Source organism: Malaclemys terrapin, chromosome 10, assembly GCF_027887155.1.
Source record: "Malaclemys terrapin pileata isolate rMalTer1 chromosome 10, rMalTer1.hap1, whole genome shotgun sequence".
Classification (NCBI taxonomy): domain Eukaryota; kingdom Metazoa; phylum Chordata; order Testudines; family Emydidae; genus Malaclemys; species Malaclemys terrapin.
The window spans coordinates 62,645,065-62,665,701 of record NC_071514.1 but is presented as its reverse complement, the minus strand read 5'-3'; the positions used below and the strand labels follow the sequence as shown (position 1 = coordinate 62,665,701).

At 45.4% G+C, this 20,637-nt stretch overlaps 1 protein-coding gene across 1 annotated transcript in view; it reads right to left on the bottom strand.

Moving 5' to 3' along the window:
• Positions 1-20,637, bottom strand: part of LOC128844533 (transmembrane protein 104-like) — a 100,323-nt gene that overhangs the window by 41,653 nt on the left and 38,033 nt on the right. The window contains exons 7-8 of the mRNA XM_054042329.1: positions 12,048-12,153; positions 11,834-11,927 (exon numbers count right to left, since the gene is read on the bottom strand). Of these exons, the coding sequence (XP_053898304.1) occupies positions 11,834-11,927; positions 12,048-12,153 (200 nt within the window). The remainder of the gene's footprint in view (positions 1-11,833; positions 11,928-12,047; positions 12,154-20,637) is intronic.

Here is a 20,637-nt window from a genome sequence, read left to right as displayed (position 1 = left end):
TTATTCTAGCAGAAAAAGACATAATCAGTTCCAATGGCTGGAAGCTGAATCTAGACAAATTCAGACTAGAAATAAGGCACACATTTTTAACACAGAGTACTTAACCATTGGAACAACTTACATGGGGCTACAGTGGATTCGCCTTCACTTGGAGTCTTTAAATCAAGATTGGATGTCTTGTAAAAGATGTGTGCTATCACTCAAATAAAAGTTATAGGCTTGATGTAGTAACTATTGGGTGAAATTCTATCGCTTGTGACATGGAGGAGGCTAGACTAGGTGGTCATAATGGTCCATTCTGGCCTTAAAAATCTATGAATAAATAAGGCTCCATTTCTCCATAACAGGATCAAAACGGAGAGACCTACAGCTAGGTGTAGATACAATTGTTATCCACTTTTCCCAACCACCCCCTATTCAGTGGTTGATCTCTGTATGTTGTGGTGCCTTTGTACAGTTGTGAAGGTAGAAGTTACTTTGAAATTTTCTAATTCAAATTAATTTAATAAGGGTGAAATAAAGGATGGTATCACAGAATTAATCAACATTAATATCCCCCACAGCAGAGGATTCTGAACAGCATTCCAGCTAGGATGGTATCTGATAAAGATTGTCCCAAGCTGCACATTACAGGTCTCCTTAAATAGAGTTTCATAGTGAACATAGTAATTTATGTTCTGTAGGACTCAACCTTGTTTTCAGGCATCCTGTCACCTCAAAGCTGTAAATTACAAGTGTTTGAGCACCAGCCTTGGGAACCAATTGCACTGCACATCATGTCCTTGTTGATCCCCTTCAGCACTGACATCGCATTATTTCAAACAAACAAACATTTGGCTTGTTCTTCCCACAAATGTAATAGCAGAAGCTCCTGGAAGTGGCATGTTTATCAAATAAGGGAATTGGATGATGATTTGTGTAGGACGCCCTTATGATCTGAGTATCATAACACCAAACACTAGTAACCAACTGCACATACTGTCAAAATGTGTGGACCAGAACTCAGCTGGTGGACCCTGTGTGCAGCTCTACTTCAAAGTGGACCTCCACTGATTTACACCGGCCAAGGATCTGGCCCTAATTCAACTACTGGAGAGGACAATTTTTTTTTCTTCAAAAAGTCTATGTGCTGATTAGCATCTTTGAGGATTCATGTACGTCAAGAAAAAGTTGTATCAAAGTGCCCACTCTGTGGGCTGTGTTGCATTAGACTGCCATGGAGAGTCTGCCATGGGATGCAATACAGCACAATGCCAGTAATTTAAATGTAGTATATAGAGGCCTTGGTCTGAAAACACCACTTTTGAAGCTCCATCTAATATCAAGTAGGCACATGATCAGCTTAGTCTGATATTCACAAAACCCTCATATAGTAGTAAAGAAGCCATTGTCCATCACAAAGAATAGAAATCAAAGGTCAAAATATAAATGAAGCCCATTTGATAAGGGACATTGTATTTGCACAGAAAATGGAAATACCTGCATATGATCAAGCCATCAGTATTCACAATTATGTGATCACAGATTGCATTCATCTAATAGTAATGCACATTAGAGTGTGTAAACTTTATCTCAGGCTACTAAGAAACAGCAGAGATTTCATAATTGCCAGTCATTTCCCATAGGGATCATGGCTGTGGCTGCTGAAAATGCTGTTCTACTTTGCTCAGTGACCTCCAACTACCTATATCCAACTATATATAGTCACGATCTAGTCTCCAAGGACTAGATCGTGACTATATGCTCTGCTGTGAGCAAAGGGTAACACACTGTTAAGCTGCCCCTAGAAGAGCCCAGGTGAGAGATTATAACTCAAACATTGTGACTCCCATTCTTCTGATACTCACAGGAGGGAGCAAATTGCTATACCTAGCACAACGTATGTTACTGGGTATGATGAAGGGGCAGCTCATGGGAGATGGTGATGCTCAGAACCTTACAGCAACAGGCCCTGACTGAAAGAGCTATCTGCCTATTCCCCACCACCCAGCCCTCCAGCAGTCCAGAGGTCAGAGTGCAAAGGAAAACAGTTTTCCCACAGGATTTATCCACTAGACACATGCCACAGAGGTGAGTGGAGAAGGGACAGGGTGTGACACTGCTAGTATTATGGGTCTGTTAGACACAAAGCTACTCCGCTTCATTACATGGCTGGCAGAGTCTACATATTCAAATGAAGCACAGGACTGAAAGCAAAAACAATTCCTTTCACTTCATTAGCAAGTCCATTGGGGTCAGATTATTGTTTACTGGCAAGGTACAGGATGGTGCATAGGACCTTCACACCTAATTATACATAAATGAACTACAGTCTCCTGTAGCACGTCTACTATGTTTCCCAAACTACCGCTATTACTTAAACAAAAATCTATGCACTCTTTAGCATAGAGATTCTACAAGTGGTCTGATTCCAAAAAGGGAAGAAAAATGAGAATGCCTCCAGGGTGATGAGACGAGGTGGGGAAGGGAATATCAAAACACTAGTTTTAATTCAAGTTTGGAATTTGATAAAAAAAGATGTGAATAATGTGAAATAAAGACTGCACTTCAAAAGAATATACTGCATTATCAGTTTCAATGGAGGTTTGTGGCATGGGATCTTTTTTAGGGAAAAATTACTTGCAAAGAGAAATGATCTAAAAAATTTAGTATTCATATAGAAATCCCTGTGTGTCCATAAAAAAAAGCATCAAGTAGATTAAGTTTAAAACACCTTCAGGGAAAAATAAAACTAATTTTCAATAAATAAGGCTTCCAAATCCTTCCTTCCTAACAGCAAATAAAATATTTACAATCCCATAAATCCCATTTCCTACTTGTTATTTTCATAAATTCATCAAGTCTTTCTTAGATGGAAATGTATTTTCTTTAAGCATATTATTTCTTCATAGAGGATTACAAGATATACATATATATGTTAAAGTTCATAGAGGATTACAAGATATACATATATATGTTAAAGTTCTTGCTAACTTTTATGGCCCATACCTGTTCGTACATATAACATGGGAAGGCATGAGGTGACACAATTAAAGTTAGTACTATAATTTCAATATATCTTCAATGAATGCTTATTGTCAAATGTGGTGCATTTCTTTTTGGAAACTGAGTCTAACACCAAAAAACATGGTTCTGACTGAATCTTGACTGAAATCACTTCCTAGATGAAGCTGCTACCTACAGGTTACACTCACACAAGCAAACAAAACATTGCAACGTGCACAAGGCAATGTTAATACATAAGAACCCATAAACAGAGAACACAATTTCCTCACATCAGCACAATCCAAAACTGCTGTATATTAAATTAAAACATAGAAGTTTTCCATGGGCTTCTGCAAGGATGGGGAAACTCAGAAGACTCTCTGTTGGTACAAGTCAATCTCACCTGAAGGGTTTTTAGCATAAATTATAGGTTTTCAGACTCATATTAGGGCACAGTCCTACATTTCTTAGTGCACTAAACAGGACATTTTTGGTGTGTAAGGAAATATATTTTGATTACAGCTGTCGTACTGTAATCCACTGTGGCCTTGAGGCAATTGCTAGCATCTGTTGTGAGCGAGATGTTGGGGAAAGGTTCCTCAAAGACAGAGTGTCTGTAGCAGTAACTCTGTTAACCTGGAAAAGCATGCAGGATAATGCACTAGCTCTAAGTTACATTCACTTAGAACAATTATAGTAATACTGTTCATCTGGGATCTCAAAGCACTAAACATTATTATTTCCCCCCATTTTACAGACTTGAGAAGCAGAAATAGTTCACAAACAACATTACAACAAGTCAAGGCAGAAATAGAGCCCAAGTCTCCTGACACTGGTCTAGATCAAGCTGCAAAACCAAACACTTCACTTATAAGAGATCTGGAATCCTCATAAGTTGGGCCCATGTACAATTCACGCTGCCAGTAACATTAATTTTCCATTTTGTGGTGTTTCTGTTCTGCCAGCGTTTCCCAGACTATTCATATAATGAATAAAACCATATGTGCAGCATATGGATTTAAGCAAAAACCCTTCTGAACTTGCTGCCAGCTTCCTAGCTTTATAATAACTAATTCAGAAAGTAGGCTTTTCCTGCATTGATTTGATTAAGTGCAGTGGCCATTTATAAACAGCTTGCTTTGTTCACTTTGATTTAGCTAGGCTGATTATATATTTAAATATACAATGACCCTTTTGATTTTTCTCCAGATTTTTACCAATTACCAAACAAACTTAGATTTAACATAGGAATTTAGCTTCCCCCTGCCCCCACCTTATTCAAGGTTGTTTTAATTAACCTTTAAACTTCAGAGCAAATATTACACACACATACATAAGTCACACTCATTGTAGTTTGGATTAATCTTTTCTACATAAAACTGTACCAGAAGAGGCTCACTAGAAATGCAATAGTGTTTTGAACACCACTCTGTACTAAAGTAATTCAAAGGGTGAAAACCTGGCCCCATTGAATCAATGACAAAATTCCCATTGACTTAAGTGGGACCAGGATTTTACCCTAGATTTTTATTCCTCTTCACAAAGGGCCTGCTTCCAAACCCAGTGTAGTCAGGAGAAAAGTTTCCTTACACCAAAGTTCATTGCAGATACGTTCCACTGCATATGTATGTACATATGCACCCATCTTCCATATGCTGCAAAGGCTGATTGCTGTCCAAATGGCATTGCTCCTTTTAAAGCATACAGTACTTTCAACATTGCTTAATATAAAAACAAAACCCTGAACAGAGTTTGCCGCCATTATTATCCAGCAGCAAAACATATATTGCTAACTTAGTGACCAGACAGTGCAAACTAGAGACTTAAAGGCCCCTGGAAGGAAAGGAATTTCTACACAATAGCCAGTTTCAAGGAGTGCTATGAAGTTGTCACTGCCACAGGCCAGATTCAGTTAAAATATATTTGAAGTTAGAAAAGTGACTCAAAGAATGGCACTCTGGGGTACCATGTTTTTCATTATCTGATAAGCTGATCAGATTTTCTCTATTATTAAGCAAAATGATGTTTTTACCTCCACCTGCCAGCCCTACCAACTCAAACTGGGATCTGAAAGCCAGGCAGGGTCACCAGGTATCTGGTTTTCGACTGGAACGCCCGGTCAAAAAGGGACCCTGGCAGCTCCGGTCAGCACAGGTGACCAGGCTGTTAAAAGTCCGGTTGGCCACAGCGGCCAGCTCCATGTGGCTCCTGTGTAAGCAGCTGGCATATCCCGCAACGGCTGCCGGGGGGATCCGCACGCTGCCCCTGCCCACAGTCCAGGCACTGCCCCAAGCACCAGCTCCACAGCTCCCATTCGCCGGGAACCAGGGCCAACAGGAGCAGTGGGGGTGGCGCCTGTGGACAGGGGCAAACACGGAGCCCCCGGCTGCCCCTGTGCCTAGGAGCCAGAGGGACATGCCAGCCACTTCCGGGAGCCACCTGAGATAATCGCCATCCAGAGTCCACATTCCATCCCCCTACCCCAGCCCTGAACCCCCTCCCGCACCCAAACTCTCTCCTGGAGCCCTCACCCTGCACCCCCACCCCCTGCCCCAGCCCTATACCCCCTCCCACACCCCAACCCCTTGCCCCAGCCCTGAGCCCCCTCCCGCACTCCAAAACTCTCACCCCCACCTACAAGCCTGGACCCCCCTCCTGCACCCCAAAACCCTCATCCCTGGCCCCTCCCTGGAGCCCGCTCCCCCCCCCATCCAGAGCCCTCACCCTCTCCCGCACCCCAACCCTCTGCCCCAACCAGGTGAAAATAAGCGAGTGAGCAAGGGTGGGGGAGAGCGACTGATGGAGGGAGGGAGGGATGGAGTGCATGAGGGAGGGGCCTCAGAGAAGGGGCGGGGCATGGTAAGGGTGTTCGGTTTTCTGCAATCAAAAATTTGGCAACCCTACAGCCAGGCTGGATTCTTTCTGGCTCTTGTATCATCCCCTGCCTTTATTTACATTTGCTGCTTGCAGTGCAAATGCCACCGGACAGGGCCCATTGATAAAGACTCTTTAACTTCACCGTACACTCAGCTGCTAGATGCCACCTAGCAAGAGAATCCATCAACCCTGGATACTGACAGCTTCCAAGAGGTCTTCTGCTCCAGTTACAATGAAAGAGAGATGGGCATTACAAAATAGCAATAGCAATAGCATAGTAAATGGAGACACTGCTTCTGAGGAAACAATCTAGACTGTACACAAAAATGTACACAAAAAGTTCAGCTCTGCTAGAATCCTCTGATCAGGAGAAGCTTGGGAAGGAGATTTATGACCATCAAGTTACCTTTCCACTCTCAAAGGTACTTCATCTCAACCCCATTACCAAATATCTGAGCACCTCAAGGTCTGATGTATTTATGCTCACAAAACCCCTAAGAGCCAGGACAGTGCTATTATCCCCACGGTGCAAATGAGGAACCGAGGCCGAGAAAGACAACGAGTCAAATGTCCAAGTGCCTAAGTGACTTAGGAGCCTAACTCCCATTTTCAATAGTGGCTTAGGCACCAAAGCCAATGGGCGTTAACTCCTACATCACTGAGCCACTTCTAAAAATGTTACCGTAAGCAACTTTCCAAACATCACACCAGAATCCAGTGGCAGAGTAGAGATTCAAACCCAGGCCCCCCAAATGCCAGGCTAGTGCCCCATCCACTAGACTATCCTTCCTCTCAATGCAACACTGATTCCCCCTAAGTCAGCTTCTTTAAAAGAGACTTCAGTTTTCTATGCATTTACATAAGGTATGTCCCTCTGTGGGTTCCCATAATGTCCATCAAAGGTGAACAATACAGGGGAAAAACATGTTTTTCCTCCCCAAAAATATCAATAAAATTATACCCCTAATTTAAAGTGGAGAACTTTATAGTATCTGGTTTTACCTTTTTATTTTTGTCTAACATTGTAATAATAATGGCAAATAATAATAAGCCTCTGACTTTAAGTGACTCTGTCCATTTTCCTTCTGCTAGATTTGTTTTTGGATGGAAAAGTCTTTGAAATACCTCTGACTGTGAAGTGTAAAGAGCTTAAGCTACAAATGTTTTGCCTAAGCAATTGCTTATCTGTGTGCAAGATGCTAAGATCTTGTATTTGGGCTCACCATGTTCCTTTAATCTCACACACACCATTGTTATGATCTGGATGTGAGATCTGAGGTAACATCTTAACTGAACAGAGTTTCCTTTCCTTGGAAAACCAATGGACTCTCAGAAAATTACATTGTTAAAACAATCCCTGGAGAACTTTAACTTAATATAAGAACATAAGAACAGCCATACTGGGTCAGACCAAAGGTCCATCTAGCCCAGTATCCTGTCTTCCGACAGTGGCCAATGCCAGGTGCCCCCGAGAGAATGAACAGAACAAGTAATCATCAAGTGAACTTGTCTGACTTCCCAGGGGAGGGAAGGGGGCATGGAAATCGGACAGCAGTATCTACTAAAATAATGGAATGAGGTCACAGGGAAAATCTAAGCAAGTTGTGCCACATGAACATAAAACCCACTGTCATCCTATACAAGACTGGCTCAGGTATCAATAACCCTTATTTAAAGGCAGAGCCACAGGCACCATGAACAACCCAGCCCCACCCACCCTCATAGCCCTAGGACACTAGAGTGTATGAAGACTGGGCCAGAGGAAGAAATCAAGGCTAATACAGAACATCAGCATCTGCCCAGTCATGCTGACTATTAAAAAAAAATCTATAATGCTCAACCCTGTGCTTCTTCCTGCTAAGCAGGGTTTACAGTTGCTACTCGGACACTGCGCTTCAGCTAGGCCTACTCAGAATTCATAAAAAGTGCTGTCTGCCAAAGCCAATTATCTCTACATCAGACACAGACACACAAACCTCATTCAGTAAACCAATTAAGTTGCTTGGGCCCTCTGCAATGAACAGCTGAAAACACAGGCGAGGATTACAACACAACACAAACAAGAGACAAATAGATTTCTCTTGGATTTACTAATGATTCCTTTGACAGGGCTTGACTGAGTACAAATGCTCTTTGGGTGCATTCACCACGTGGGCGAAGGAGTAAAAGAAAAACAAATAGCTGGGTATGTTGCCCAATGAGCATCGCCCATTTGGGAACCATCAGTGGTGCAAGTACGGCAGTAAACCAGTAAGCCATTTATAGCTGGTATACCATACTGAAAAGACACAGGAGGACAGAAGCTAGCAGCCCCATGCCAGCAGCTCTTCTGGCGTGGCTGTACCGCCCCCAGCTCTTCCATGCAGCTGCGTCTAGCCTCTCCTGTCTGGGGTCTGTAGGTATCCCCGCCGGAGGAGCTGTCGGCATGGGGCCACCCAACATTCTGCTCCTTTCACCACTGCGGTTCCCAGGAGAGCCATGCGGTTCAGGGCTCTCTCAGGAACCGCAGCAGCGAAAGGAGCAGAACCCCATGCCGGCAGTTCCTCCAGCGCGGCTGTACCGCCCCTAGCCTTCCCCTCCCCCCAGCCCTGTCCTCTGGAGGGGCTGCTGTACAGACCCCGAACAGGACTCAGGAGACTCAGCTGCATGGAAGGGCTGGGGGCAGGGCGGGGGGCAGTGCTGTAGGAGCTGCTGGCACGGGGCTGCCTGGCAGCCCCATGTTCTGCTCCTTTCGCCGCTGTGGTTCCGGAGAGCCCTGCAGTTGAGAAGTCTCCAGCGCACCGGAAGGAGGACAGAGCCCCCCTCTCCCCGGTAATGTGGGATGGATCACAGGGAGGGGAGGGAGAGAGCACGTGGCCCAGGCTCGGGGCGGAGTCACATGAGGAGTCAAGTGGGGGGGTCACATGTCCCCCTTTAGCTGGTGCAGCGAACAGGTAAGAAATGAATTCTACTTGCACCACTGGGAACCATCAAACAATATTTAACCTTGTGCTGTCCTCATTTTCTTTGTGTAACAATCATCATCAGGGCTATCACCGGGGACTGAACCCTAGAACTCCAGAGCTAACGTGTGACTCACGCCAGCTTGAGTTAAAGGATCAACTCCCATGGCTGGGAGCTGTAGTCTCTGTGGATCAGGAATGCAGCAGGATGGTTAACACACATGGAACGCTGGGTCACACTTGCACTGTAGCCAATTCTTTAACCTTAACTTACTCTGATAAAAGCTGCCCCTGAAGGATGTCAATGAACCTACAGATGGCAACATGACCACTGGATGGACAGTTGGCCTAGGCAGGGCTTGGCAGTGACATCATGTTATCATAACCAGCGTGACAGGGGCTTTCGCATGCAGCATTGCACTGCCCTGAAACACAAAGGAAACTGCAAGTGATAATTTGTGAGGCTATGAAAAGAATATGCTTATATCCCCATCCGCCCCAGAAATGAGGTGGATGAGTCACCACTGTAGGTAGGTCAGGCTGCTGAGTCGCTTTCAGGAACAATGTTCTGAACGGTTAGGTAATACTTCAAGCATCCCCGCAGGAATTAAACATCCAACTCACCTCTCTTTTCAATCCAGCAAAATGAAAACAGCCAGAAGCTTTATCGCCTCTCAACTTTAAAAATGAAATGGAAATAATCTTTTAAAATAAAGTTAAAACTTTCTAAAGTAAAATGTCCATGAAAGAGACAGAGTCCTTAAAGCCAGGGCTTTGGAGCGGAGCCCGGAGCTGGAGCGCGGAGCAGCTCCAGAGCAGTGGAGCTGCAAGCTTTTGCCTGGAGCTGGAGCGGAGCTGGAGCACAGCTCCAAAGCCCTGCTTAAAGCACATATTTCTGAAATGCCTAGCTCCTGCAAGTACACCTAGGTATGACAAGTCATGACCTGCTCAGTCTGAGCCTGGGAATCTCCAAAACCTGCTGACCTGACTTCCCAGTCAGTGCTCTAACCACTAGATCACACTCCTTACCCATTCATATAAAGTCAAATGTAAGGGCCAGAATAGCTTTCCTTTGGAGACAAGGATTTACAGCAACTGAAGATCTGGTCCCTAATGTTTAATACAATGTTCTGAGTAGGAGACCCAGTCCCTGAAAATGGCATTGTGTGAAGTGAAGTTAATTAGCCCATAAATTAAGAAAGACCCTATCCAGTCATCTGTAAACACAAGAGTAATAATGAGGAGTAGAACTGTGTTTCTCCTTGTGCTGCCAATGCAAACAGGAAAGGCCGAGTGCATAGAATTAAATAAGCAAATGTGAAACTAGAGCAGCTCGTGCACAGATTTGAGAGGAGTAGCGTGAAAGAACTGAACAAACTTCCAAGTGCAAACAGACCTCAAATCCTCAGAGAAGCTGCCAAGCTCGTAACAGACCAGTGGGGTCAACAGCTGTAGAGAAGAGGCATGTCTGTGTCTTCCAGGTCTCCCCAACATTCCAAAATGCACATACTTGTCTGGTAAATGTGTTTATTGAGTGGCTAGACAATACTGTTTCAAATGTGTTATAATCCTCCCTCTGTACTTCAACTCAAACAACTGACATTGGTATCAATGCATACAGTCAGATAAATGATGAATATCCAGAACAGACATTTTTAATATAGTTTTGCAAAAGCCTTTAGTTTGGCCACAAAAACCCAAGCAAACAAAATACAACAATCCAGGATCATGCAAAGCTCTGGAGTCTCAATGAACAGCATATTCCCATAACTCATGGAACTGGTGAGAGATATTAGGAAACAAAAGAAGAAGGATCACTGCAGAAAGAGAACCAGAGACACCAAGTCACAGTTACTCAAGTACAGTTTGAGGAAGTAAGTTAAATATAACAATGTGTCTGCAAGTTCAGGTTCATTTGGGATTTACCCAAGATCTCAGACTTTTCTGTCATACCCACAATCTTCTATCACAAATGGCCTCAACAACTGCTGGCAGGAAAAAATAATCAATGATGTAGGAATTTTTTTTTATAAACCATCTTGATTCCCTCTTATCTGTCTGCAGCTAAATTCTGAGATATTCCTTAGCACTGAGTCACACATGCTCAGAGCAGAATCCAGGAGCCCTTCCGTTCATGTCAGTGGACTTTGGATCAGGCCCTTAGGCCAGACTCTTCAAAAGGTCTCATCTAACAGAACTGGGGCCAGATTTTCAAAAGAGCTCAGTTGCAATTCAGGCACCTTATCAAGAACCAGATTCTTCTGAAGTGCTCAGCATCCAGCAACTCCCATTGAGAGCAACAGATTATACATAGGAGCTGCCAGACTGGATCAGACCCCTGGTGCATCTAGTCCAGTATCTTGTCTCTAACAGTGACCATCACTCTTCAGAGGAAGATGCAAGAAATCACAGACAGGCAGTCAGTTCTGAGCTAATCTGCTCCTTCAGGGCATTATCTCCTAATAGTTAGATAGAGGTTGGCATAAGCCATGAAGCATGAGGTTTAATATCCCTTCCAATCATTTTTTAGTAATTGCTATTCTAATAGTAATTCTGGATATTCCTTTGCTCCATATAAATGTGCAACGCTGCTCTGAATCTTACTCACAAAATGGGAAGCTTCTGGGTGCTTTTTTAAAATGTGTCTTTGCATGTTTTGGCCCAACAGAAACCAGGGCCCCCATCCTGCAAAGCCTTTGGCAAGTATTTAGCTTTCAAAGGCACTTAGGGAGGGAGGTGCCCAATTCCTATTGAGTTTCCAAGGGAATGAGGCCCCTAACGTCTTAGGCCCCATTGAAAATACCAGTCTTATTTCATATGGAAGTCTCTGCAGGATGGAGCGTAAACCATTTGAAAGACATGCACATCAGTGGCAAAATATGAATTAAACAAATTCCTTAAAATGACCCTTGTGTGGTTTGGGGGGGGGGGGTAAGGGTTGGACATGTAGCTATTGTTCGAAGAGATAAATAATTCTACTCACTCAACAGCCTGAAATTATCCCAAGGCTGCTCTGTATTTCATCTTACCTGAAAAGGATACAATGGTAGCAAAGATTTGAATAAACTTATTCTTCTGAATGGAGAAAAATACAAAAGGTCCTATCAGTAAAACAAAGCCAGCCTGTTAGGGAAAAAAAAAACATAAAAAGGGGGAGGAATATAATTACTGATGCCTGACTCCTTTAATATAATAGCTTCTGCTTTCTAGGGAATTACAGTAAATGCCACCAAAAATTCTCACCAGAAAAATCCTGTAAGCATTAATCCTGCTGATGGGCCCCCAGCAGTGGTTTTCATCGTAGAAATTACTTGTGAAATTGCTCTCTCCTGTGCAAGTAGGGATATTGCTGAAAAAGGCAGAAAGATACAGTGTCCTATCTCTGTTTGTAGAAGCAGGGCAGTTTTAAAGGCTACTCTCGCTTACAATGTGAAGCCAAACCTGAAGCTCTCCAGCAGCCAGAACTGGTCAGTGTCACTCATGGGCAGGGCTGGCTCTAGGTTTTTTGCTGCCCCAAGCAAAACAATTTTTGGCTGCCCCCCCACCCCAGCCCTGGGCTCTTCCCCCCCCCCACCCCCAATTGCACCCTCCTGCCACCCCAGCCCTGGGTCACTGGTAACTCGCTCCCAGGGCAGGTCATTCAGCAGGAATTTTGGATGTGCACAGCCCACAGACAGAATTGGTTCCCATACGATTAGAGAACTGCAGTAAAGTGGAACAATTTTCAGCTTGTGTGATTGGAGGATATCTGGATGCATATTATAAGACTGTCCTACATAAATGAGGAAAAGTTGAGGTGCCTTTATTATTCTTTTGTTCCATTCTTTGTTTCTATAGGGAATTTGCCAATGCAATATCACTGTCTTCCTTTTAAACCGGTGGCTGGCCTGTGCCAGCTGACTCAGGTTCACGGGGCTCAGGCTGAGGGGCTGTTTAATTGCAGCATAGACATTCAGGCTCGGGTAGCAGCCTGAGCTCTGGGACCCTCCCATCTTGCAGGGTCCTAGAGCCCAGGCGGAAGCCTGAGCCCAAACATCTACACCGCAATTAAACATCCCCGCAGCCCAAGCCAGCTGGCATGGGCTGGCCATAGGTTTTTAATTCCAGTGGAGACATACTATAAGAGAGCTGGGTGCAGTCACAAAGCTGGGCAGCTGTAGAGAAAGTGGACGGAGTGCATCCCCTACAGGTCCTGAATCTAAGGGTATGTCTACACTACGGGATTAATCTGAATTAATAATTGGAATTTTGGAAACAGATTGTATAAAGTCGAATGTATGCAGCCACACTAAGCACATTAATTCGGTGGTGTGCGTCCATGTACCGGGGCTAGCGTCGATTTCCGGAGCGTTGCACTGTGGGTAGCTATCCCATAGCTATCCAATAGTTCCCGCAGTCTCCCCCGCCCATTGGAATTCTGGGTTGAGATCCCAGTGCCTGATGGGGCAAAAAATATTGTCGCAGGTGGTTCTGGGTACAGCCTCACCCCTCCCTCCACGAAAGCAACGGCAGACAACCATTTCGCGCCTTTTTTCCTGGGTGAACACTGCAGTCTCCATACCACGGCAAGCATGGAGCCTGCTCAGCTCAAGACAGCAGTCATGAACATTGTAAACACCTCGCGTGTTCTCGTGCAGTTTATGCTGAGCCAGGACCAGAAAAACAACGTGAGGAGGCGGCGGCGATGGCAGCACAGCGACAAGTGTGATGAGGACATGGACATGGACACAGAATTCTCTCAAACCGTGGGCCCCGGTGCTTTGGAGATCATGTTGATAATGGGGCAGGTTCTATCCGTGGAACGCCGATTCTGGGCCCGGGAAACAAGCACAGACTGGTGGGACCGCATAGTGTTGCAGGTGTGGGACGATTCCCAATGGCTGCAAAACTTTCGCATGCGTAAGGGCACTTTCATGGAACTTTGTGACTTGCTTTCCCCTGCCCTGAAGCGCCAGAATACCAAGATGAGAGCAGCCCTCACAGTTGAGACGCGAGTGGTGATAGCCCTGTGGAAGCTTGCAACGCCAGACAGCTACCGATCAGTCGGGAATCAATTTGGAGTGGGCAAATCTACTGTGGGGGCTGCTGTGATGCAAATAGCCAAAGCAATCACTGACGTGCTACTATGAAAGGTAGTGACTCTGGGAAATGTGCAGGTCATAGTGGATGGCTTTGCTGCAATGGGATTCCCTAACTGTGGTGGGGTGATAGATGGAACCCATATCCCTATCTTGGCACCGGAGCACCAGGGTACCCAGTACATAAACCGCAAGGAGTACTTTTCAATGGTGCTGCAAGCACTTGTGTATCACAAGGGACGTTTCACCAACATCATTGTGGGCTGGCCGGGAAGGGTTCACGATGCTCGCGTCTTCAGGAACACTACTCTGTTTAAACGGCTGCAGCAAGGGACTTACTTCCCGGACCAGAAAATAACCGTTGGGGATGCTGAAATGCCAATAGTTATTCTTGGGGACCCAGCCTACCCTTAATGCCATGGCTCATGAAGCCATACACAGGCAGCCTGGATAGGAGTCAGGAGCTGTTCAACTACAGGCTGAGCAAGTGCAGAATGGTGGTAGAATGTGCATTTGGCCATTTAAAAGGTCACTGGCAATCGTTACTGACTCGCTCAGACCTCAGCCAAACCAATATCCCCATTGTTATTTCTGTTTGCTGTGCGCTCCACAATCTCTGTGAAAGTAAGGGGGAGACCTTTATGGCAGGGTGGGAGGCTGAGGCAGATCGCCTGGCTGCTGATTATGCACAGCCAGACACCAGGGCAATTAGAAGAGCACACCAGGAAGCGCTGTGCATCAGAGAAGCTTTGAAAACCAGTGTCATGACTGGCCAGGCTACAGTGTGAAATTTCTGTTTGTTTCTCCTTCATGCAAACCCGCCCCCTTTATTGACTCATTCTCTGTAAGGAACCCACCCTCCCCCTGCCCCCAGCTTGCTTTCAAAGGAAATAAAGTCACTATCATTTAAAAATCATTTATTCTTTATTAATTGACTATAAAAAGAGGGAGAGAACCTGGGTGGGGTTTGGGAGGAGGATTGGCGGGAAGGAAAAGGCCACTAAAAAAAGGTTAAAAAAATGACAGCCTTTTGCTGGGCTGTCCACTGGGGTGGAATGGGAGGGTGTATGGATCCTCCCCCCACCCCCTCCGCGTTCTTACACGTCTGGGTGAGGAGGCTATGGAACATGGTGAAGGAGGAGGGGGGTTATACAGGGGCTGTAGCGGCACTCTGTTATCCTGCTGCCGTTCCTGAAGCTCCACCAGACGCCAGAGCATGTCTGTTTGCTTACGCAGCAGCCCCAGCGTTGCATCCTGCCTCCTCTGATCTTCCTGCCGCCACCTCTCATCTCAAGCATCTCTCCTCTCCTCACGTTGGTCCCTCCTGTCCTCACGTTCACTGGCTTCTTTCCTATACTTTGAAACCGTGTCCTTCCACTCATTCAGATGAGCTCTTTCACTGCGGGTGGATTCCATGATTTCTGCGAACATCTCATCTCGCGTCTTCTTTTTCTGACGCCTTATCTGAGATAGCCTTCAGGACGGGGAGGGAGGCTTGAAGAATTTGCAGCTGCTGGAGGGAGGGGAAAAAAGGAGAGAATTTTTTTAAAAGATACATTTTGCAGAACAATGCTTATACTCTTTCACAGTGACCAACACTATTCACATTACATAGCACATGTGATTTCTGTGCAAGGTCACATTTTGCCTCTTAATATTGAGTGCCTGTGGCTTTGCTGCTAGAGATCACAGACGCAGGTCCGGGCAACAGAATTCGGCTTGCATGCGGCCATGGTAAGCCATTGTCTTTTGGCTTCAGCGCCCTCCTTTCCCACATACCAAGCAAAGCCCGTTGAGTGCTGCAGTTTTCCTCTTAACATTCAGCAGCAGAAAACAAACTAACCCCCCCCCATCCAATTCTCTGGATGATCACTTTATCTCTTGCCCCACCGCATGGCTGGTATCAGGGAAGATCCCTACTAGCCAAATGCGAAAAGCTCTGGGCCAATTCCCCCCTTCCCCCCCCCCCCCCCCCCCCCCCCGCTTGGCTAATTGCAGGGAAAGATTTCTTTTCAGCCACAGGCAAACAGCCCAGTAGGAACGCCCACCTCTGTCCCCTTAATTAAATTCTTGTATTTCAACCAGGTTACCATGAGCGATATCACTCTCCTGAGGATTACACAGCGAGATAAAAGAACGGCTGTTGCTTGAATGCCAGCAAACACCGGGACCATACGCTGCCAGGCTTTGTCATGCAACGATACCAGATTATTTGCTGCAAGCATGGGGCAGTCAAGTGTCCTACCATGGAGGACGGAATAAGGCTGCACTGCCCAGAAACCTTGTGGCAAGGCTTTTGGAGTATCTCCAGGAGAGCTTCATGGAGATGTCCCTGGAGGATTTCCGCTCCATCCCCAGACACGTTAACAGACTTTTCCAGTAGCTGTACTGGCCGCGAATGCATCCCAAGTCCTCAGGGCAAAGTAATCATTAAAAAACGCTTGCTTTTAAAACAAGTTTTATATTTTAAAAGGTAAACTCACCTGAGGTCCCTTCCATGGTGTCGTGGTCTTGGATACTGGCTTGGGAGGCTACTTCAGTCAGGCTGAGAAAAAGATCCTGGCTGTTGGGGAGAACGGAGTGCTAGGTGCTCTCTGCAAGCTCGTCCTCCTCCTCCTCCTCTTCCCTGTCCGCAGAATCCTCAGGTGTAGCTGATGAGATTATCCCCACCTCAGAATCCACAGTCAGAGGTGGGGTAGTGGTGGCGGCCCCCCCAGAACTGCATGCAGCTCGGTGTAGAAGAGGCATGTCCGCGGCTCTGACCCGGAGCGACCGTTTGCCTCCTTTGTTTTTTGATAGGCTTGTCTGAGATCCTTGACTTTCACGCGGCACTGATCTGAGTCCCTATTGTGGCCTCTCTCCATCATGCCCTTGGAGATTTTTTCAAAAGTTTTGGCATTTCGTCTTTTCGAACAAAGTTCTGCTAGCACTGAATCCTCTCCCCATATAGCGATCAGATCTAGTACCTCCCGTACGGTCCATGCTGGTGCTCTTTTTCGATTATCGGCCTGCATGGTTACCTGTGCTGATGAGCTATCTGTGGTCACCTGTGCTCTCCACGCTGGGCAAACAGGAAATAAAATACAAATGTTCGCGGGGCTTTTCCTGTCTACCTGGCCAGTGCATCCGAGTTCAGATTGCTATCCAGAGTGGTCAAAATGGTACACTGTGAGATAACTACCGGAGGCCAATACCATCGAATTGCGGCCACACTAACCCTAATTCAAAATGACAATATCGATTTTGGCGCTACTCCGCTCGTCGGGGTGGAGTACAGAAATCAATTTTAAGAACCCTTTATTTCAAAATAAATGGCTTCGTTGTGTGGACGGGTGCAGGGTTAATTCGATTTAACGCTGCTAAATCCGAATTAAAGTCATAGTGTAGACCAGGCCAAAGTGTTATTATTTGTATAGCAGAAGTGCTGAACAGCCCCACTAGGGATCAAGCCCTGATGAGCTAGGGGCTGTATAAACAAACAGACACACACACACACACACTAAAAGACAGTCCCTGGAAACTAGAAAACTAGAAAGTTTACTCTCTAAAGGAGACAAGGAACAGAAAGGAAGTGGAAGTGGGATACACCAAAAAAGCAAAATGGTCAGGGAGAGAATAGGCATATCAGCATATTAGAGTTTAATAAAATATGTCTAAGAAGCCAACACTCAATGTGTAACAGAGGAGTACAATTAAAATAGGTACAGTTTTAGATACATTACTTAAAAACAAAGTGGTATATAATAAACTCCCATCAATTTACACTGCAGCCTCTCAACCTGACCCTTATTGAATGGCTGATTGCTTGTCTCAGTAGAAGAGAGCCTTGTAGAGGGACTTGATGGAGATGGAGTAGCGGAGAAATGGCCTTTTGGAATGCTTCCCAAAGTGCAGATTAACACAAGGAGGAAACACTCAGTGCCTTTGGTGATCGGAAGAAGGCAGCCAGACAGTAGGCCGTGCCTTGGGTTTTGCAAGCTACAGCCATTTTAGACTTGTATGAAACCATCAGCTCTGCTTGGAAACTGCCATTCTATATTCATTGAGTTTGGTAAGAAAACTAAAGGCGGCAGTGCCCTGAGGAAATACACCCAGACACACAAATAAACAAGTCAGAAAGGCACCAGCGCAAAGGAAGAAACAGTGCTCAAGGCAGGAGAAAAGAGCAAGGTCTGTGCAGTGCTCAGGGGGCCAGCCACACCCCCTTTCATCAATACACAATGTACGCTGGAACGCAGAGGGAGAGCCTCAGCTGGTGTACATGGTCAGAGCTTCATGGCAGCCACTGGAGCCATGACAATGTACACCAGCTGAGGATCCACCATGCAGTGTCTAATACGGAACTCCAATGAAAATTTCGGTGGTATTTACTGAATACTGGGGCAAGGCTATTCTTAAATACAACACTAGGCCAGTCTGAATGACTGTCAGCTTTGGATTCGGGCCAGATACAAAAGCCTTTGCTCATCAGTTTTTACCCAGGAAAGCCTTCCACTGGGCTGTGGATTGGGATACTTGACAAATGTTGCCCATAGCTCCTCTCCCATTGCTCTCTGCAACTATTACACATCTATATCCCTTGCACCTCTGGCCAGCCCTGGGAGAGGTCAGCAAGCACTGTAAGGAGAAGCTTTATTTACCAACAGCAAGAGGTAGGAGGAGAAGCACCTGATTAGTGCAGTGTCTATCTTGGTGGTGGCATCTCCATAGCAAACAGGTTTCCCATTCCCCCCACTGACCCCAGCAAAGGAATCCATGGCTGTGTATATCCAGCTACAAAACCACAATGCCTTCCCATGCACCTTACGCATTGTGTTTTGTTGTGGAATTCTGAAACAGTGAGAGATGCTGGTGCAATCTATCACACTTGAGGCATCCCAGGTTTGAACCCAAGACCTACAGCACGTAATGAGCCTTTGCTGCTGGAGCTAAAGGAGTCACTCCCCTAACTAGCAGCTATAGCTGACTCATTAACCTATTCTGTGGATCAGCCAATAGAAGGGGACAAAGTCCTCTCCCAGGGTGGACTGGTCATATGCGTATGTTAATAACCAGAATATACTTCAAGCTCCATGCTATTTCACAGAAACGTGGAGGCCTTACCTCTAAGTAACCACAAAAACTGAGTATACGTGTGTGTGCACTACTGCCTGTCTACCATACTCCAGTCAATTATAATACAAATGGAGGGAAAAGCTTAAGATTTAGAGTATACTAGTTAATCAGTATGTGTACCTAGTAACAAGCTTGTGGCCTCTTTGATCTGCTGAAGTATCGATGTTTACTGTGAGACACGGCACGAAGGACGTCTGTTTTTTAAATAACTGCATAAAGAAACTAGTCTCAACACTTTCTTCCACATTGAAATCTCCAGCAAATCATGCACCCATAATTTCAACAGCTGTGGAGAAATATCACTCCATTCAGGAAAGGAAGTATCTACATATTCCTGCTTCTGACTATGTGTTTCTCAAAATATTTCTGGGGTCTATTATCCGAGTAATGAGAGAGGGAATTATGTTCATAACTTGGAGTTATCTGCACACCAGAAAACCTCCCTGATCCAATGCAAGAAGAGATTCCCAAAATATGCCGGAGTGTTTTAGAGACAAAGCTAGCCATCCATAGCTAACTTCAAAGGAGTGAGAAAAGTGGTCTCCAAATGAATGATAGTAGCACATTTTGTTCTCCAAAATGTCATGTGAAATCTAAATGAGTATCTACATATTGTGGGGGAGCTCATTTAGCACAGATGCATGTATCTGTGCTATTCTGAACACACACACATTGAAATATCTTAACTAAAGATCTCCGAATACCATTTCCAGCACTGAGGTCCTCAATTAAAGGGAGTCTTACTCTAAAGAAGTCAGGCCACTATGAGTTTTGCACAGGATTTAGTCAAGACAAGAATCTTCCTCTACTGACATGCCATTAAAACAATGTGCCCTCGCATGGCACCAGGGGGTTGCAAAATGGACAGAGAGATCACGCAGTGCTGTGTAAACTAAGCATACATATACAGTATACACACATACGGGTGTAAGCAGAGTCAGGATGAGCTCTTCCCTGACATCTGGTGGTGAATTATGGCGAGTGTGGAAAAGAACTCCAGGGGCTGATCTTGTTTGCATAGGCACACCCACTCGCCTGGCATGAAACAACAGCAACTGAAAGTGGTTACTTTGGCTGGTGTGGGATCCCCAGTTTCTCTGTTATTGGGGCAGAAAGAATAAAATTTTGTTACCCTGATTCTGTGAATCAAGGCCAGTGGAACTGTTCTATGACAGAAGGACTGAGTGAGTCCTTCACCATTACCTAAGTAGCACTTGCTTGACAAAGGGCATGAGTTACAAAACCAAGTGAATTGAGAGAGGATGGGGACAGGTATTTGTACCTGATGGTATGGGCTTCCTCTGAGGGCTTGAAACACCAGTTGCACCACCTCTCTCCACTGTTGAATGTCAGAGCTAACTTTGATTCCATTAGGAGTCTAGTTACAGGGTGCTGAGCTGAATTCACTTTGGGCCAATGGTGCACCAGCACTGGGGCTCCCCTACTCTGAGCTGAAATCACAAAAGAGTTAAAGTTATTAAGTGCTGTGTTAACTAGTGGGGGAGCCTGAAGCTATGTTGATAAGCAGCTGGTGGAGCAATTTGTGGGGACAACTGGAGGAGCAGTGAGCGGTGCGAAGCCTTGCGGGGATGGTTGGAGCGGCCCAAGGAACGGCGAGCGGAGCTGTTGTGGGGACAGCT